The following is a 21,091-nucleotide window of genomic DNA, read 5'->3' on the forward strand; positions in this document are numbered from 1 at the left end:
AAAACTTGGAATGAATGCTTTATTCTATTAGAAATCACTAAAAGCAAATACATGTAGGCACTATAATACTGCAATATAGCCATGAACTACCAAACACAAAATTATAAGGCAATTAATTATCAGAATTTAGCTATCAGTTATTGTGTAGATCCTTTGGCTTTGGTATCATATTGGTAGGTAACTCTCTATAGGGTAACTTGTTTGTAGCTGATCTCTCTACAAGGTGACTTCTTCTAGTTGATCTCTCTACAGGGTGATTCGTATCTAGCTGAACTCTCTCAGGGTGATCTGTTCGTAGCTGAACTCTCTACAGGATGATTTGTTTGTAGCTGAAATGTCTTGTTTCAAGCTGATCTCTCTGTAGGGTAACTTGTTTGAAGCCTAATTCTCTACAGGATGGTTTCTTTGTAGTTAAATGAACTCTCTACAGGGTGATTTTTTTTGTACCTGAACTTTCTACAGGGTGATTTGTTTGTAGCTGAACTCTCTACAGGGTGATTTGTTTGTAACTGATCTCTCTACAGGGGATGATTTGTTTGCAACTGAAATCTATACAGGGTGATTTGTTTGTAGCTGAACTCTCTACAAGGTGATTTGTTTGTAGCTGATCTCTATACAGGGTGATTTGTATGTAGCTAAACTCTCCACAGGGTGATTTGCTTGTAGCTGAACTCCCTACATTGTGTCTAGTTTCTAGCTGATCTCTCTACTAGATGATTTGTTTGTAGCTGAACTCTCTACAGGATATAGTTTCTTTGTAGCTGAACTCTCTACAAGGTGATATGTTTCTAGCTGATCTCTCTACAAGGTTACTTCTTCTAGCTGATCTCTCTACAGGGTGACTTGTATCTAGCTGAACTATCTACAGGATGATCTGTTTGTAGCTGAAATCTCTACAGGGTGACTTGTTTCTGGCTGATCTCTCTATAGGGTAACTTGTTTGTTGAGATGAACTCCCTACAGGGTAGTTTCCTTGTAGCTGAACTCTCTCCACAGTGACTTGTTTGTAGCTGAACTCTCTAGAGAGTGACTTATTTGTAGCTGAACTCTCTACAGGGTGCATGACTTGTTTATAGCTGAACTCTCTTCAGTGAAACTTATAATGTTCTGAATCTCTACAGCCATATAGTTGTAGGTGAACTCTCTACAGGGTGACTTGCTTCTAGCTGAACTGTCTATAAGATTAACTGTTTGCAGCTGAACTCCCTACAGAATAACTTGCAATGTAATAGAATTCTATAATGGAGTAAGTCATAAACTAGTTGAATGCTCTATTAGGGTTACTGTTCTATTAGAGTATCTCGATGTCGCATTTGCTACACAGAGTTGGCTTTCGAATCATAACTCAGTGGTTTGTAATCTGATTCTTCTGTACTACTGCAAGGACTTTCTAGGATGAATATTCCAGCTACATACCGATTTTCAGCTCACTGCTCTAAGCGGTTTTCCTGATAGACGTGAAAATTATTGGTACTTTTATTCACGAAACTCGCTCACGCAATTGTTACACACCTTCGGTTTCGTATCATATCTCCATGATCTTAATTTCGATTGTTTTCAAACAACCAAAAGGGACTCTGATCTATCCACAAACCGATTTTCAACACATTCCATGAGGCGGTTTACCCTGCATGTAGGTGTGACAACAAATCGATCTTGTTTTATGCGAATAATCGGTCATAAATCCTGAACTAGTCATCAGATTTGCACCAAATTTGCTCCTAGGATTCGCCTATGGACTTCCTTTATGTGTGCCAAATTTCAAGGCGATCGGATTACGCTTTATAACAATTTTTGCAAAGTGTGCCGCATGTACAAGCCCCGTGCTACCACCAGGACAAGATGTCACTTTTTTCAGTAAGAACAGTAAATTCTTGGAACAGTTTACCAGATTATGTAGTTACGGCACAGTCTCTAAATGTATTTAAGAACCAGCTTGATGATTTCTTCTCAGATCAAATGACTCAAATTGATTTTTAATTATATTGTACTAACTTTAGTCTTAAGTTAACCTTTTTTGTAATGATAAGGTATCACAGGCTTTTGCCTTCTTTCCTTTTACACATAATTACATAATTACATAACCAAGTAATAAGAATAATAAGAAATGACGTCATAAATAATTAATGTACAGGCGAAACTACACAGCACATACATGAAAACTCACCGGCATTGAGTTAGATGATAGATGAACGTAAAAACAATAAAACTGTTTTTAAAACAAGGTCCTCATTTATTAGTTTGGTTTTCCAAATAACGCCATCTATTCAGTTCCTAGTAACCAGCTTAAACACTCAACGCATTAGTTACGAAACATTCCACTCGCATAACCTGTTTGGGTGTTTGCCAAACATTTTATACACTGCGCCTAAAACTAAACATCGAACTCCTATAACCGGTACGAGAACCGGGTTTGCATTGTAGTTCCATAGTGACTAGTTCATATGCGCTGCGCTTTAAACTAAGTGTTAGAGACGTACTTCAAACTTGAACTTTGAACCGACGCTTCGAGTGACGCTTCAAGGGAACTTGCTGAGCGTGGATAATATGGCATAGCAGTTACCATACCTACTACTGTATATAAGTATGAGTGAAGATCGAGATTGGGCGCGTGTTACACGACTGAAGGAGCAGGGAGACTGAACGCACAGCGAGGAGAAACGAGACAGGTATTTCTGACAGCTCAAAAAGTGTTGTAAGGTTGCTTTGATTAAGTAGGAAAGTTTCCAAAAGATAACATAAGAGGGATGTCAAACATGTCGGATATTAAAATAGAGCACCCTACAGATGTTTTATCTTAATAGAGCAGCCATAAGGGCTCCATTCATTTTTTATTTGTTTCTTGCACTACATAGTGTGAAATGGGATTTTCCAATTTATTTCCAGTAAGGTCACTCCGAGAAAATTTCTTTATTTCCCATTTCGTTGACCTCAAAAATACATGCAGGCAGGCGGTTCATTGTCCATTATTCATAATAAATATTTCCACTTATTTTCAAAATTCATAACTAACTTACAGGTAATAATACAGTAGAAATATTTTAACTGAGAACCTGAACAGTGAAAAGCTAGCTAAATGGGCTTTCTGAATGCTAAACTAGTTACTGCTATGCAATCACAGGATAAATAATGAATAAAATGTTCAGTTGACAGCAATAATGAATGACCATGCGGGAAGAGACTATGCATGCGGGTGGGAAATGGGAAACAAGAAATTTTTTTGGAGTGGCCTAAAGTTGACTTGCACTTTAGCCTGTATCTCCAGCTTTGAAGGTAGAAGAAGTCAGCCTGATAAAAGTATTTGCCCCTTCATTTTATTGGTCATCCCATTGTGTACTTCACACAGTTTTAAGTGACTGTAGAAACTAGTCTGCCTTTGTATAGAGTAATGGTCTGGTCACGCCCAACATTCAAATTTTGTAGTGTGTTACTGATAACAGGTAACACTGATCAGATTGCATTCATTACAAGAAATTTGAGACTGCTTTATTAGAGAGTTTTGATGATATTTAAAAATATTTCTCCTGTTGTCTTAAGAGTAATTCAGCAGGAAACCATATACTTGTAATTCCCTTACAGGTGGTCAGTTAGCTGCTTATTTAACTAATGAAAGCCATATAAGTTCCAAATATATTCATAAGAGGCCTTGCCAAGGCACATTGAATTTCTTCGCAATGCATTTTGTTAATGTGATTCATTATTGCAATGAATAATTTTACCTATATGTCAGCTTACATTACACTATAAGAGGACTGTAATAGCAGAGATCAAAGACATTTAGCTATGCTCTGATGCAGGCTGAAATAGTTTTAAAACTCTCTAATAGAGCATTCAATAATGACCTCCATTTCTTGTAATGTGCTGGTACAATAATTGCAAAATATTTATTTCATTTGTCTTGGAGATACCACTTGATGTGCAAAGAGCTTGTGTGAAGATACGATATAACTGAGGCTGATTGTAGCCATCAATAGGATACTCTTGTAAAAGGGCCTTGTAGTTAAAACTGGTAATGCTGCCTAATCCATGTGGAAAGAAATCTTTGATTATGTTAATCCATATGGAAAAAAATCTTTGATTATCAGCTGTTCATTGTCTATTTCTAGAACTAATCACTTTGTCCATTCTTACTGATGTTATTGTGACATCACTGTTTAGTTTAATTACATTCCATTGTTGCAACTTAGAGTGACCAGACCCTTCCTCTCTATGTGAAGGAGCAGGTACTGCCAGACTAGATAGAAATGCTATTGACATCTGAAACATTAACCGTACTAAATTTGTAGGCCAAATTATTGTTGCTTCTTTCTCAGGTACTCATAAGTTAGACTCTGAATTGATGATTGTTCTATGGGAATGCAAAGAGTAGATTCTAATGAATTTTTGATACCTGTTTTTCATTTTAATACTGCTGTGCAGGGTGTAACTAGACTTTGGTATGTCAGGGAATTGGTTGGGAAGTCTTATTCAGCCATGCAACACATCCACATGCCAATTTCATATGGACTTCAATACAGCATTTCAAAAAACAATATGTGTTATTATGTATAATACTTTTCCTACACTACTGCATGTAAGATGACTAATATTACCTTACATCCCTAACTGGCTATTGGCCTGCTATATTATAACCCATATATATGTCTGCATGTGTCTTTATAGTTTATACCAAGCTATAGGAAGAAACTTGAAAAGCACGAGGTGTTTTTAGTATTTTTTCAAATGATAAATCAATATGCCCTGCCACTAGAGTTGTTAACCTAGAAACAAAGAAGCAACTGTTGATTGAAGAAGTATACCACACCATTTAAACTATCAATAAGAAGTATCCACGTTGCTAGATGAGTGCTAATGTCTAAAATACCTTCCTCTAATCTCTGTTCTGTGTTTGGACCACTCCAAAATACTACATAGCTTAATCCAAATGTAAACTGTTCAACCCACTACTGAAAGAGTTAATTCCAATCCTTTGTTCCACGATGCTGAGTAGTTTTGTAATCATGCACTGCATCACATGATCTTGCTTCTATTTATTGACTCCTAGTATTCATAAATGGTCAAATTATTCATAGAGAATAGCCCCATTTCTGTACATTCACAAGCCAAAAAGACATTGGTTAAATGACTTAATATTGTTTAAGTTGTACTATAGTATGTTCATGTTGAGCTGAATCCTGAAAAATAGCTAAAAATTAAAAGTGGATTTTTTCTCAACAGAGTTAACATTTCAGCCAACCAGATGATTATTGGTAACAACAAAGGTGTCAACAATAGACATGTACAGTTTGGCTCCATTACAAGTTCAGGAAAGGGCTGTAATGAACACTGGCTTCCCCATAGGAAATGTATTGTGAAAATTTTGATTGGCCGTAAATATTATGTCAAGCATTTGAACAACAAGATTTTGAAATATTTTTAGCGGGTCAAGCGGTACTACAAATGAGCCAAATTTCAAGATCGTGTGTAATTGCATCCATGAGTTATTAAATGTTTTTGAGGATTCAGCTCAATGTGAACATACTATATTTATTGTTGTATAATTAGTTAAGTACAGTAGACCCTCAGTTATCCAACCCTCATTTATCCGTACCCTTGTTTGTCCGAAATTGGAAATGACTGCTTTATTAGAGTATTTTGAGTACAAATGTATGTTATGTTAGAGTATTTCAATAGAGCTCTGTATAATAATGTATGGACTTCAGTTATCCTAACAATTCACTTATGTGAACACTTACCATTGTCTGAAACACATTGGATTGAGATAACCAAGGGTCCACTGTAACTTCATCAGCCTACAACTTTAATTACTCTGGGTAGCTGATGATGAAAGAAAAAAGTGCGATGTATCTGGCGACACCATTGCTGCTGTGAAGATCTCAATCATCATTGTTAAGATATAATCCTACCTTGTCACTGTATACTAGCAACCGTTTCCCATTTTGATGTTTTAGACCTACCCTTTGTACCACATTTTAAAGTCTGCTAAATTATTATTTGTTTCAATGACTGAATGTTCCATGATTGCTGAATTGCAGTACACGGTCTCTTTTACATCCAGTAGAACAGTCACTCCAATACAGTAGTGAGACAGGAATAATAGCTACTGCAATAAACTGCAAAAAATTTCCTGGATAGTATGTTTCCTGCTTACTGTAAAATTACCCTAATGCCTACCCTATATTACCAAGCTTTAGTGTTTATGTATATAGGCCCTAAAGTGTGACTACACCCCTCAGTTCTACTGAATTTTACAGTAGGACCTCAAATATCCGAATCTCGATTATCCGAGCCCTTGATTACCCCAACACTATAAGTGACTGCTCTATTAGAGTATTTCATCATTAGGTAAACATTCTATTAGAGTAACTGTATGTACTATTAGAGTAGTTGAATAGAAATCTATATAAATGAAGCATTTTCATTTTTCTGAACAAATTCACTTATCTGAACACTTTTGTGATTGAACTGGCATACAGGTGTTCAAATAATGGAGGTCCTACTGTACTTTTGCTACATTGTAGCAGTAATGGGAAAGTGTGTGCACTGGAGAAGTGAATGTCAGTTTGTTTTGTCTCACTTTTTGGGTTAGAAGCAGGTGGGATTGTGGGTGATTATGCCATCTCCATCTCATCATGCTATCGCTTGTAAACTTTATGTTAAATGTCTACCTGAGGATTAGTGTGAAGTGGTGTCCCTATTGAGGGCGCAGATACCCCAAACCTATATAAACACACAGACAATATTTTCACAATGATATATATATATATACATATAACTGCATTTCAGATGTGGAAAGAAGCAGTATTATTTTTGTTTTGTAGCACGATGAATTAATAGAATGCCTGTTTCAAGTATCTCTGCTTTCAGTAACTTGCATTATAAAGCCAATTAACTGTGTAATAAGTGATGAAAATTGCATGGGAATAGAATTGAAAATGTAGGGAAATTTTATGTGCCCACATATTCAATTTTCGCAGGCCAAGGCACATATGTGTGTGTATGTGTGTGTTTGCATGTTTATCTACATGTGTGCATCTGTGTGTGTACGTGTGTGCATATGTGTACATGTATAGTGTGTGTGTGCACGCATGCGTGCATGTCAATTTTTGTGCCCATATGCGTGCATAGTTTAATGGGTGACAATGATTCTGTTGTAGCAATAGTCTGGCCAGTAGTTTTTTTTGTATGATAACTGATGAGATTCTGGGAACACACCTCAATTTCTCTACTGATTATTCTGCCATTAGTTAAGTTAAGTCAAACCAGCCGTAGTAATGGAAAAAGTGTTGACACTGAAGAAATGATGGACAATCTCCTACATCTCACTTATTGGGTTGAAAGCAGGTGGATTGTGCCATCATCTGTGAACCTCCTGCTGAATGCTTATTTGAGAAGTACATGCTAATCAATGTAGCAATGTGTATAGATTCTCTGGTAGCAATAAATAGTTTGAGTTTGGCCGCCTTTCCATTGTTCATAGCATTGCCGTATACGTGAAAGGCGACCAAACTCAAATTATTTATACAAGGTAGAGGCCACCATAAAGTGCCATGCAATGGTGATACAACCAGCTGATACAGTAGGACCTCGCATCTAAATTATCCAACTCTTGATTATCTTAATGGTATAAGTGACTGTTCTATTAGAGTATTCTGTCATTAAGTGAATGTTCTATTAGAGTAAGTGTATGTTCTACTATAACGTTTAAACAGAACTTTCTGTATAAATGAATAGGCTTCATTTATTCAAGCAAATTTAATTATCTTAACAATTTTATAATTGAATTGGCACACAGACTCTTGGATAGTGGAGGTCCTACTGTACTTATTTTGCATCACAGTTAGACAAAGCAGCCACAGGTAGTTTTATACGTTAACAAATTTACTTGGTTATGTGTGACCCGGTCCTAGTAATAATAATAATAATAATAATAATAATAATAGTGTGCAAAATGACAAAAAAGGAAAAAAATAAAGAAAAAATCAAAACTTTGGTAGCTTGTATCTGGGAAATGGATGGAGCGGTTTCCTTCAAATTTCGAATGTGGACTGCCCTAGCAGGCGGGCAACTCTGCAGCAAATTTGGTTCCAATCGGATAAGGGATCACCGAGATACAAAGGTGTGAAAATGACGTCTTCTTTCTTCCTGTCAATATACCTACAGTGTGGCACGCCGGCTTCTTGGGCCGCACGAAACATTATTGTGTGTCTTGATGTATGCTACTAGAATTATATTAAAATACTTTTTAGGAGTATTTGGAGTCGTGTATAAAGGAATTTATTCAAGAAATGGTATAGCTGTAGAAGTTGCCATAAAAACAATAAGATATGAAGGTTATTTATTTTTGTATGCAAGTGTGTAGTGCATATTTAAATATATATTTTAGCTGGTTCATTGCTCAAAGCTGAAGAACTTATTGCAGAATGTTCCACAACAAAACGATTTGATCATCCAAATGTAATGAGTATTATTGGTGTTACCAGTCTACCTGAGGGAACTGTACCAATGATGGTGCTGCCATTAATGTTTTATGGTGATGTGAAATCATTCCTTAAATCAAAACGAAGAGAACGTATAAAAGTTGATGAATATCCTATGGTATTGTTGATTTGCATATAATATAATATATATTATGTACTAGTACATTAAAAAAATATAAATGTAAAAATGAAGTAGGGATCCAAGCGATAAAAAGTAGTGAAACAAGAGATGAACGATGATAGCTATTACAGCATAGCTCAGTGGGAAATCCCTACTTTGGCATGGTACAGCAATTATTTTGTGTTTAATGCCAAAGTAGGGATTTCCCACTGAGCTATGCTGTAATAGCTACCATCATTCATCTCTTGTTTCACTACTTTTTATCGCTTGGATCCTTACTTCATTTTAAAATTTATAAATTTTTAATGTACTAGTTTGTTTAGTTTTTTTGTTACGGCATACAGCTAGCTATAAACACGTGACTTTCTATTAGGGTGACTGCTGTATTAGAGCATCTAAACCAAAACAGCCAAGCTGTAAAAAAAGAGTGCAGCCCCCAAAAAGGCCAGGGTGAAAAAAGATGTGAAATCAAGGTGGCGGCCAAGAAATGGCTGTGTTGGTAAGTTAATGGCAAAAATTTTAATTACAACAATTCAGGTGAATTTGCATTGCCTCCTCCACTAGGATTGGCACCAAATTAACCTGAATTGTCGTAATTAAAATTTTTGCCATTAACCTACCATCACAGCCATTTCTTGGCCGCCACCTTGGATTTCACATCTTTTTTCACCCTGGACTTTTTGGGGGCCGCACTCTTTTTTTACAACTTGGCTGTTTTGGTTTAGAATAACTTTAGATATCATTTCTTTTTGTATTGCAAGCCACAAAGCCAAGCCATAAACTGGCTTTGGTGGTTCCTTTTAACTTATTGTTTTTTGTTCTTTACTGTAGGAATTGTGGAACAAAAGAAGTAATTGTTTGTATAGCTTTTTGTCTGATTTAATATTCGTATATTTAACACTGAATGATTATCACATACTGTATGTAGTTAATAAGGTGACTTTTTACATGTAGCTGAAATTCTCATTGTTTGTAGCTGAACTCTTTTCAGGGTGACTTGTTTCAAGCTGCACTCTCTACATGGTGATTTGTTTCTAGAACATACTTCTACAGGGTGATTTGTTTGTAACTGATTCTCTATAGGGGTATTACTAACTTGTTTCTAGCTGATATCTCTACAGGGTGACTTGTTTCTAGCTGATATCTCTACAGGGTGACTTGTTTCTAGCTGATATCTCTACAGGGTGACTTGTTTCCAGCTGATCTTTCTACAGGGTGATTTGTTTGTAGCTGATCTCTCTACAGGGTAACTTGTTTCTAGCTGAACTATCTACTGGGTGACTTGATCTCTCTACATGGTGATTTGTTTCCAGCACATATTTCTACTGGGTGATTTGCTTTTTTTTTGTAGCTGATTTCTATAGGGTAACTTGTATCTAGCTGATATCTCTACAGGATGACTTGTTTCTAGCTGATCTCTCTACAGGGTGATTTGTTTCCAGCTGATCTTTCTACAGGGTGATTTGTTTGTAGCTGATCTCTCTACAGGGTAACTTGTTTCTAGCTGAACTATCTACTGGATGACTTGTTCCTAACTGATCTCTCTACATGGCGATTTGTTTCCAGCACATATTTCTACTGGGTGATTTATTTGTAGCTGATTTCTATAGGGTAACTTGTATCTAGCTGATATCTCTACAGGGTAACTTGTTTCTAGCTGAACTCTTTAACTGGGTGACTTGTTCCTAACTGATCTCTCTACTGGGTGACTTGTTTCTAGCTGAACTCTTTAACTGGATGACTTGTTCCTAACTGATCTCTCTACTGGGTGACTTATTCCTAACTGATCTCTCTACTGGGTGACTTGTTCCTAACTGATCTCTCTACATAGTGATTGTTTCCAGCACATTTTTCTACTGGGTGATTTGTTTGTAGCTGATTTCTATAGGGTAACTAGTATCTAATCCAAAACAGCCAAGCTGTAAAAAAAGAGTGCGGCCCTGAGAAAGGCTATGGTGAAAAAAGATGTGAAATCCAAGGTGGCGGCCAAGAAATGGCTGTGATGGTAGGTTAATGGTAAAAATTTTAATAACGACAATTCAAGTGAATTTTGTGCCAAGACCAAGCGGCACCAAATTCACTGAATTGTTGTTATTAAAATTTTTACCTACCATCACAGCCATTTCTTGGCCGCCACCTTGGATTTCACATCTTTTTTCACCATAACCTTTCTCAGGGCCGCACTCTTTTTTTACAGCTTGGCTGTTTTGGATTAGATTTCACTTCTTTTTGCCATTGTATACCCCAAAGCCGGCCTATGGCTGGCTTTAGGGCTTTTTAACCTGTCATTTTTTTTCTTTACTACAGGAAGAAGAAAAGATGCAGAGTGATTTCTTTGTAGCTGACCTCTCTGCAAGGTGATCCTTCTAGCTGATCCCTCTACCGGATAACTTGTTTGTAGCTGAACTCTCTACAGGGTGATTTGTTTGTAGCTAAACTCTCTACAAGGTAACTTCTTCTAGCTGATCTTTCTACAGGGTGATTTGTTTGTAGCTGAATTCTCTACAGGGCGATTTGTTTGCAGCTAAACTGCTGAACTCTCTACAATGTAACTTCTTCTAGCTAAACTCTCTACGGGTGGCTTGTTTCTAGCTGATCTCTCTACAGGGTGACTTGTTTGTAGCTGAACTCTCTACAAGGTGATTTGTTTGTAGCTGAACTCTCTACAAGGTAACTTCTTCTAGCTGATCTTTCTACAGGGTGATTTGTTTGTAGCTGAATTCTCTACAGGGCGATTTGTTTGCAGCTAAACTGCTGAACTCTCTACAATGTAACTTCTTCTAGCTAAACTCTCTACGGGTGGCTTGTTTCTAGCTGATCTCTCTACAGGGTGACTTGTTTGTAGCTGAACTCTCTACAAGGTGATTTGTTTGTAGCTGAACTCTCTACAAGGTAACTTCTTCTAGCTGATCTTTCTAAAGGGTGATTTGTTTGTAGCTGAATTCTCTACAGGGCGATTTGTTTGCAGCTAAACTCTCTACATGGTAGTTTCTTTGTAGCTGAACTCTCTACAATGTAACTTCTTCTAGCTGAACTCTCTACAGGATGACTTGTTTCTAGTTGATCTCTCTACAGGGTGACTTGTTTGTAGCTGAACTCTCTACAGGGTGATTTGTTTGTAGCTGAACTCTCTACAAGGTAACTTCTTCTAGCTGATCTTTCTACAGGGTGATTTGTTTGTAGCTGAATTCTCTACAGGGCGATTTGTTTGCAGCTAAACTGCTGAACTCTCTACAATGTAACTTCTTCTAACTAAACTCTCTACGGGTGGCTTGTTTCTAGCTGATCTCTGTACAGGGTGACTTGTTTGTAGCTGAACTCTCTACAAGGTGATTTGTTTGTAGCTGAACTCTCTACAAGGTAACTTCTTCTAGCTGATCTTTCTACAGGGTGATTTGTTTGTAGCTGAATTCTCTACAGGGCGATTTGTTTGCAGCTAAACTCTCTACATGGTAGTTTCTTTGTAGCTGAACTCTCTACAATGTAACTTCTTCTAGCTGAACTCTCTACAGGATGACTTGTTTCTAGCTGATCTCTCTACAGGGTGACTTGTTTGTAGCTGAACTCTCTACAGGGTGATTTGTTTGTAGCTGAACTCTCTACAAGGTAACTTCTTCTAGCTGATCTTTCTACAGGGTGATTTGTTTGTAGCTGAATTCTCTACAGGGCAATTTGTTTGCAGCTGAACTCTCTACATGGTAGTTTCTTTGTAGCCGAACTCTCTACAGTGTAACTTATTCTAGCTGAACTCTCTACGGGTGGCTTGTTTCTAGTTGATCTCTCTACAGGGTGACTTGTTTCTAGCTGAACTCTCTACAGGGTGATTTGTTTGTAGCTGAACTCTCTACAAGGTAACTTCTTCTAGCTGATCTTTTTACAGGATAATTTGTTTGTAGCTGAATTCTCTACAGGGCGATTTGTTTGCAGCTGAACTCTCTACATGGTAGTTTCTTTGTAGCTGAACTCTCTACAATGTAAGCTGAACTCTCTACATGGTGACTTGTTTGTAGCTGAACTCTCTACAGGGTGATTTGTTTGTAGCTGAACTCTCTACAAGGTAAGTTCTTCTAGCTGACCTTTCTACAGGGTGATTTGTTTGTAGCTGAATTCTCTACAGGGCGATTTGTTTGCAGCTGAACTCTCTACAAGGTAGCTTCTTTGTAGCTGAACTCTCTACAATGTAACTTCTTCTAGCTGAACTCTCTACGGGTGGCTTGTTTCTAGCTGATCTCTCTACAGGGTGACTTGCTTCTAGCTGAACTCTCTACAGGGTGATTTGTTTGTAGCTGAACTCTCTACAAGGTAACTTCTTCTAGCTGATCTTTCTACAGGGTGATTTGTTTGTAGTTGAATTCTCTACATGGTAGTTTCTTTGTAGCTGAACTCTCTACAATGTAACTTCTTCTAGCTGAACTCTCTACAGGATGACTTGTTTCTAGCTGATCTCTCTACAGGGTGACTTGTTTGTAGCTGAACTGTCTACAGGGTGATTTGTTTGTAGCTGAACTCTCTACAAGGTAACTTCTTCTAGCTGAACTCTCTACATGGTGACTTGTTTGTAGCTGAACTCTCTACAATGTAACTTCTTCTAGCTGAACTCTCTACGGGTGGCTTGTTTCTAGCTGATCTCTCTACAGGGTGACTTGTTTCTAGCTGAACTCTCTACAGGGTGATTTGTTTGTAGCTGAACTCTCTACAAGGTAACTTCTTCTAGCTGACCTTTCTACAGGGTGATTTGTTTGTAGCTGAACTCTCTACAAGGTAACTTCTTCTAGCTGATCTTTCTACAGGGTGATTTGTTTGTAGCTGAACTCTCTACAGGGCGATTTATTTGCAGCTGAACTCTCTACATGGTAGTTTCTTTGTAGCTGAACTCTGTACAGCGTAACTTCTTCTAGCTGAACTCTCTACAGGATGACTTGTTTCTAGCTGATCTCTCTACAGGGTGACTTGTTTGTAACTGAACTTTCTAAAGGGTGATTTGTTTGTAGCTGAACTCTCTACAAGGTAACTTCTTCTAGCTGATCTTTCTACAGGGTGATTTGTTTGTAGTTGAATTCTCTACAGGTGATTTGTTTGCAGCTGAACTCTTTTACATGGTGGTTTCTTTGTAGCTGAACTCTCTACAAAGTGACTTCTTCTAGCTGATCTATCTACAGGATGACTTGTTTCTAACTGAACTCTCTACAGTGTGATCTGTTAATAGCGGAACTTTCTACTGGGTGATTTGTTTGCAGCTAAACTCTTTGCATGATTGTTTCTTTGTAACTGAACTCTCTACAAGGTGACTTCTTCTAGCTGATCTTTCTACAGGATGACTTGTTTCTAACTGAACTCTCTACAGTGTGATCTGTTCATAGCAGAACTTTTTACTGGGTGATTTGTTTGTAGCTAAACTCTTTGCATGATTGTTCCTTTGTAACTGAACTCTCTACAAGGTAACTTCTTATAGCTGATCTCTCTACAGGGCAATTTGTTTGTAGCTGAATTCTCTACAGGGTGATTTATTTGAGCTGAACTCTCTACATGATGGCTTATTTGTAGCTGAACTCTCTATTAGGTACCTTCTTCTAGCTGATCTGACTACAGGGTGACTTGTTTGTAGCTGAATTCCCTACAGAATAACTTACAATGTAATATAACTGAGTAAATTATAAATGCAGCTGAATGCTTTATTAGGGAGACTGTTCTATTAGAGTATCTCGATCTCGCATTTGCTGCACCTAGTTGCCTTTCGAATCATAACTCAGTGATTTGTAATCCGATTCTTCTGTACTACTGCAAGGACTTTCTATGATGATTATTCCAGCTACATACTGATTTTCAGCTCGTTGCTCTAAGCGGTTTGCCTGGTAGATACGAAAACTAATAGTTTTTTTATTCATAAAAATCGATCGCGTAATTTTGACACAGGTTGGGTTTCGTGTCATATCTCCATGGTCTTTATCCCGATTCCTTTCAAACCACAAAAAGGCACTCCTACGATAGTTGCTCCATCTACATATCAATTTTCAACTGATTCCTCCATGGCGTTTACCCTGTAGGCGTGACAGACCTTCGACCCTATTTTACGCAAATAATCGGTCATAACGCCGTGAATGTTCATCGGATTCCTACCAAAGTTGGTACGGAGATCCGCCTTAATGAGCCCTTTAAGTGTGCCAAATTGCAGCCAAATCCGAGCACGCATTCGTGTTTTATGGCGAATTTTGCGAAGTGTGCGAAATGAAGATGAAGAAGAAAAAAAACCAAGAAATTAAAACGAAATGTTGTTCGCTCCTATCTCGGAAATGGCTGGAGCGATTTTCTTCAAATTTGGTATGTAGACTCCCCTAACTGGGCGGCACGTCTCTAGCAAATTTGGTTCCAATCGGATAAGGGATCACAGAGCTACATAGGTGTGAAAAGTTCGTTTTCTTTCTTCCTGTTAATATACTCACGGTGTGGCGCGCCGGCTTCTTGGGCCGCACGACACACTATCGTGTGTCTTGATCTAGCTGATATCTCTACAGGATGACTTGTTTCTAGCTGATCTCTCTACAGGGTGATTTGTTTCCAGCTGATCTTTCTACAGGGTGATTTGTTTGTAGCTGATCTCTCTGCAGGATAACTTGTTTCTAGCTGAACTATCTACTGGGTGGCTTGTTCCTAACTGATCTCTCTACATGGCGATTTGTTTCCAGCACATGTTTCTACTGGGTGAGTTGTTTGTGGCTGATTTCTATAGGGTAACTTGTATCTAGCTGATATCTCTACAGGGTGACTTGTTTGTAGGTGATCTCTCTACAGGGTGATTTGTTTGTAGCTGATCTCTCTACTAGGTGACTTGTTCTCTCTACGTGGTGATTTGTTTCTGGCACATATTTCTACTGGTGATTTGTTTGTAGCTGATTTCTATAGAGTAACTTGTATCTAGCTGATATCTCTACAGGGTGACTTGTTTCTAGCTGATCTCTCTACAGGGTGATTTGTTTGTAGCCAATCTCTCTACAGGGTGACTTGTTTCTAACTGATCTCTCTACAAGGACCACATTAATGAAATTAGCTCCAAAGCCAACTCAGCCAAAGCATTCCTAAAACGGAATATATACCAGTGCCCCACAACAATTAAGTCTAACTATTATAAATCTTTTATTAGACCAATTCTTGAATATGCTGCACCAGTTTGGTGTCCATTTCAACAAGCTCAGATCTATCAAATAGAGAGGATACAGTGCAATATGGCATGGTTTGTGATGAATGACTACTTCCGATACAGTAGTGTTACAAGCAGAGGCGTAACTAAACCCGGGCCTAGGCCCGGGTGTCAGCAAATTATTAGATTGAAAACAGACATTTTGTATAGCTACCACGACGCCAAGATAGGCTTGGCCAACTGTCACGGACCGTGGGCGATGTATCAAAAATTCGAACAAAACAGCGAAGAAGACTTACTGGTCTTAGGTCTATACTCTAGAGTATCTCTTAGTGAGCAATAGTGGACCATTGGTCGATTTGATCGAGGCACAAACTACCACGCCCCTTAAATTTAAATTTCAGGTGCATAAATTAGATTGTGGCGCTTAGACCATGTAAACAATGTTGAGCACGTGTCCTTACACATGGTAACAGTCGTGCTAAATGGCCAGCTTCTTCAGTGCTATTCTCTTCAACGCTTCAATACAACAGTTAACAAAAGGATCATCCATGCTTGAGATAACAAGTAACGAAAATATTAGTTACTCACACTAATTATTGTTCTATTTTTAGATTAGCTTACACACGTGATAATGCATTTAAATAAAGGCGGTTGACCTGCAATTGAAGCTTGAGATAACAGTGATAAACTGCACTACGAGGCGATGGATTGTTGAGAGAGTTGGTCTGCTATATATTAAAGTAGAGGGGGTTACTCGGAGATGAGGAGTCAAACGAATCTAGAGTCTGAGTGGTAATTCACTAAACTCAGTGGACGAAATCAGTGTGGCCAGGAGTGTCTAACCTAAATAGTATAAAGCATTATACTATACTGTCAGTGATGTATATCTCTACTTGATCATGGACGAATATGTTGGAGTATAGCTGTATTCACAACTGATGACGACAGCAGTACCATTCCTGACAAAGGTCCTTCATTACATCCATCTCTACCAGCATTTGAAATCACTGAACAAGGAGTTTACAACATTCTAACCAACTGTGATCCATCAAAATCTCCTGGTCCAGACTCCATACATCCACTTGTACTAAAGACAACAGCAGCTGAAATTTCTCCTATGCTTACTCACATATTTAAACAATTGCTAGAAACTGGAACTGTACCATCCCAATGGAAACATGCCTATGTCAGTCCAATAGTCAAGAAAGGCCAAAAATCTGACCCAAAAAACTATCGCCCCATCTCATTAACATCAGTAATATGTAAATCAATGGAACACATTATAGTAAGTCAAATAATGAAGCATCTGGAAGATCAAAATATTCTTTCTGAGACAGTTCGGATTTAGGTCTAAGCACTCTTGTGAGTCACAATTATTTATCACCATCAACGACATTGCCAAACAAATAGACACAAATTTACAAGTTGATGCTGCAATACTAGATTTTTCTAAAGCTTTTGATAAAGTATCTCACTCAAGACTCCTCTACAAACTAAGGCACTATGGAATAAGAGGGAATGTATTACACTGGCTTGAATCCTTTCTTCATGGTCGCACACAACAAGTTATAGTAGAAGGTTCTAAATCATCCACATCTGGTGTTCCCCAAGGGTCTGTTCTTGGACCAGTTCTATTCTTGATTTATATCAACGACATCATTGCCAACATCCAAAGTGAGATCCGTCTTTTTTCAGATGATATCCTTATTTACAAAACCATTAAAACACCACAAGACCATAAAATACTTCAAGATGATTTAAACTCACTGACAAGATGGGCAACTGACTGGATGATGGAATTCAATATCTCCAAATGTATAATTTTACAGATAACAACACACCATAACAAGAGTACTTTCATATACAAAATGTCCGACATTCCACTGGCTACAGTATTAGAACACAATTACCTTGGAATCCGTCTCCACCACAAATTATCATGGGATCCTCACATCAATTACATCTGTAACAAGGCAAATCGACTCCTTGGATTCTTAAAAAGAAATCTCCACAATGCTCCATCAGAAATTAAAGAACACGTCTACAAACAATTGCTCTTACCATCATTAGAATACTGCTCAACCATCTGGGATCCCTATCATCACACTAGTATTAGTAAACTAGAAATGATTCAACACCGCGCTGCTCGTTTCGTTTTGAACAAACCCTGGCACAGATCTAACCAAAACCATGATAGCATCACAGACATGTTAACCAGTCTTGAATGGCCTACACTTCAAAACAGAAGAACAATTGCTAGACTCACCTTCCTATTCAAGATTGTCAGGAACTTACTAGCAATACCTGATCATTGCTTACCGTCACCAACTCCAGTGTCCTCCACCCGTGCTCAACATCCTCTCAAGCTAACTCAATTGCAAACAAGAGTTGATGTGTACAAATACTCCTTCCTCCCTCGAACGATTATTCAATGGAACTCCCTTCAAATTCCTAACATCGACACAATAGATCTTGAAGCATTTAAGAACGCTGTAAGTAATATAATATGTGATTGTAATGCTCATTAGCGTGTTGCCCCTAGTGGGCGTTGCTAATTAACAATAATTAATAATAATTAACAATAATAATAGTTGACACACGTGAGATGAGGCTCGATCTGCAGTGGTTACATTATACTTACATAGTTAGTAATTTGTAATAAAGCAACTATAAGTTAGCTAATACTACACCGTATGTTGGCTAGCCCATCATTGGGTCATTAGCCTTTTTGTACAATCGTGACATTAAGTGTTCTGTGAGGGTGTGTCACCCCATCAAGTTCGGGTTAGCTATGCCATTGATTGCACTAGGCCCTGGTGTCGGTCTGCATGGTTCTAGTTACGCCACTGGTTACAAGTATGTTAAACCATTTATCCTGGCCCACACTAGCAAACAGGCTAGCTTACCTAAAACTATTATTGTTTTACAAAATTGAGAAGACTTGTCGAAACCACCATAAGCTTGACACCATTGGATTCAGTCACACGAGGTCACTCCTGCCGCTATACCATCCCTTCCATCAGAACTGAAATCTTTGCACATATGTGGAATAATCTCCCCGAGTCACTGGTGATGATCAACAATTTAGATGAATTTAAAGATAAACTAGCACACTATTTGTTATAGCACTCATTTGTATGATTATCTGTGTTGTATACTCTGTATGAGGTTTACACAGTAATAATCAAGACACACAGTAGTGTGTCCTGCGGCCCAAGAAGCCGGCGCGCAACACCCGTGAGTATATTGACAGGAAGAACGAAAACGCAATTTTCGTAGCTCTGTACTGCCTTGATGAGACAAGACGATTTTTGCTGCGGACACGCCCTCCAACTGCAGCACTCCACATTCCAAATTTGAACGAAATCGCTTCAAGCGTTCCCGAGATATGCGACTTCAAAAATTGGCTTAGTTTCTTCGGTTTTTTTCTTATTATTTTTCTTCCTCTTTTCGCACACTTACAAACACTGCTATAAAACGTGAACGCCATGTCCGATTGCCTTGAAATTTGGCACACAGAAGGGGGGTACAAAGGCGCATCTCGGTACCAACTTTGGCTGGAATACGATAAACAGGCAAAGAGTTATGAGCGATTATTCACGAAAAATAACACCAATATGTTGTCACGCCTACAGGGTAAACCGCGTATGGGAAGAAGCTGAAAATAGGTGGGTGAATAGGTTAACTATTGAACCTCAAACCTTTTGTGGTTTGAAAGAAATCGAGCTAAAAACCAGGAAGATACGACGAAAAAACCAACAGTGTGTAACAATTACGCAATGGAGATTAGCTAATAAAAAACGACTACTTTCCACGCCTACCAGATAAACCGCTAGGGGTAATGTTTTGAAAATCGCTGTATAGATGGAGTAATCATCTTAGAAAGGCTCTTCAATGGTGTAGAAGAATCAGACATAAAGCCACGGAGTTATAACACGAAATCCAACTTGGTGTAGCGAGATCGAGATACTCTAATAGAGCAGTCATCCTAATAGAGCAGTCACCCTGAAGAGAATTCAAGAGATCTGCTAGAAACAAGTAACCTATATAGAGATCAGCTACAAACAAGTCACCCTGTAGAGAGATCAGCTACAAACAATTCACCCTGTAGAGAGATCAGCTAGAAGAAGTTACCTTGTAGGGAGTTCATGAAACTATGGAAAGAGATAGTTCAGCTAGAAGAAATCACCTTGTAGAGTTCAGCTACAAAGAAACCACCATGTAGAGAGTTCAGCTACAAACATATCGCCCTGTAGAGAGATCAGCTAGAAGATGTTACCTTGCAGAGAGTTCAGCTACAAAGAAACCATCATGTAAAGAGTTCAGCTACAAACAAATCGCCCTGTAGAGAGATCAGCTAGTAGAAGTTACCTTGTAGAGAGTTCAGCTACAAAGAAACCATCATGTGGAGAGTTCAGCTACAAACAAATCTCCCTGTAGGGAGATCAGCTAGAAGAAGTTTCCTTTTAGAGAGTTCAGCTACAAACAAATCACCCTGTAGAAAGATCAGCTAGAAGAAGTCACCTTGTAGAGAGTTCAGTTACAAAGAAACCACCATGTAGAGAGTTCAGCTACAAACTAGTGACCTTGTAGAGACATCAGCTAGAAGAAGTTACCTTGTAGAGAGTTCAGCTACAAAGAAACCATTCTGTAAAGAGCTCAGCTGCAAACAGATCACCTGTACAGAGTTCAGCTACAAACAAATCACTCTGTAGAAAGATCAGCTAAAAGGAGTTACCTTGTAGAGAGTTCAGTTACAAAGAAACCACCATGTAAAGAATTCAGCTACAAACTAGTGACCCTGTAGAGACATCAGCTTGAAGAAGTTACCTTGTAGAGAGTTCAGCTACAAAGAAACCATTCTATAAAGAGCTCAGCTGCAAACAAATCACCTATATGCAGAATTCAGCTATAAATAAATCACTCTGTAGAGAGATCAACTAGAAGAAGTTACCTTGTAGATAGTTCAGCTACAAACAAATCACCCTGTAGAAAGATCAGCTAGAAGAAGTCACCTTGTAGAAAGTTCAGCTACAAACATACCACCATGTAGAGAGTTCAGCTAGAAGAAGTTACCTTGTAGAGAGTTCAGCTGCAAACAAATCACCCTGTAGAGAGTCCAGCTACCAACTAGTGACCCTGTAAAGACATCAGCTAGAGGAAGTTACCTTGTAGAGAGTTCAGCTACAAAGAAACCATTCTGTAAAGAGCTCAGCTGCAAACAATTCACCTATACAGAATTCAGCTACAAACAAATCACCCTGTAGAAAGATCAGCTAGAAGAAGTCACCTTGTAGAGAGTTAGGCTACAAAGAAACCACCATGTAGAGAGTTCAGCTGCAAACAAATCAC

At 38.3% G+C, this 21,091-nt stretch overlaps 1 protein-coding gene across 1 annotated transcript in view; it reads left to right on the forward strand.

Annotated features, from left to right (window-relative positions):
• Positions 1 to 21,091, forward strand: part of LOC136254264 (insulin-like growth factor 1 receptor) — a 250,582-nt gene that overhangs the window by 139,634 nt on the left and 89,857 nt on the right. Inside the window, exons 9-10 of the mRNA XM_066046928.1 lie at positions 8,250 to 8,333; positions 8,387 to 8,598. Coding sequence (XP_065903000.1) covers positions 8,250 to 8,333; positions 8,387 to 8,598 — 296 coding nt within the window. The remainder of the gene's footprint in view (positions 1 to 8,249; positions 8,334 to 8,386; positions 8,599 to 21,091) is intronic.

Source organism: Dysidea avara, chromosome 4, assembly GCF_963678975.1.
Source record: "Dysidea avara chromosome 4, odDysAvar1.4, whole genome shotgun sequence".
Classification (NCBI taxonomy): Eukaryota; Metazoa; Porifera; class Demospongiae; order Dictyoceratida; family Dysideidae; genus Dysidea; species Dysidea avara.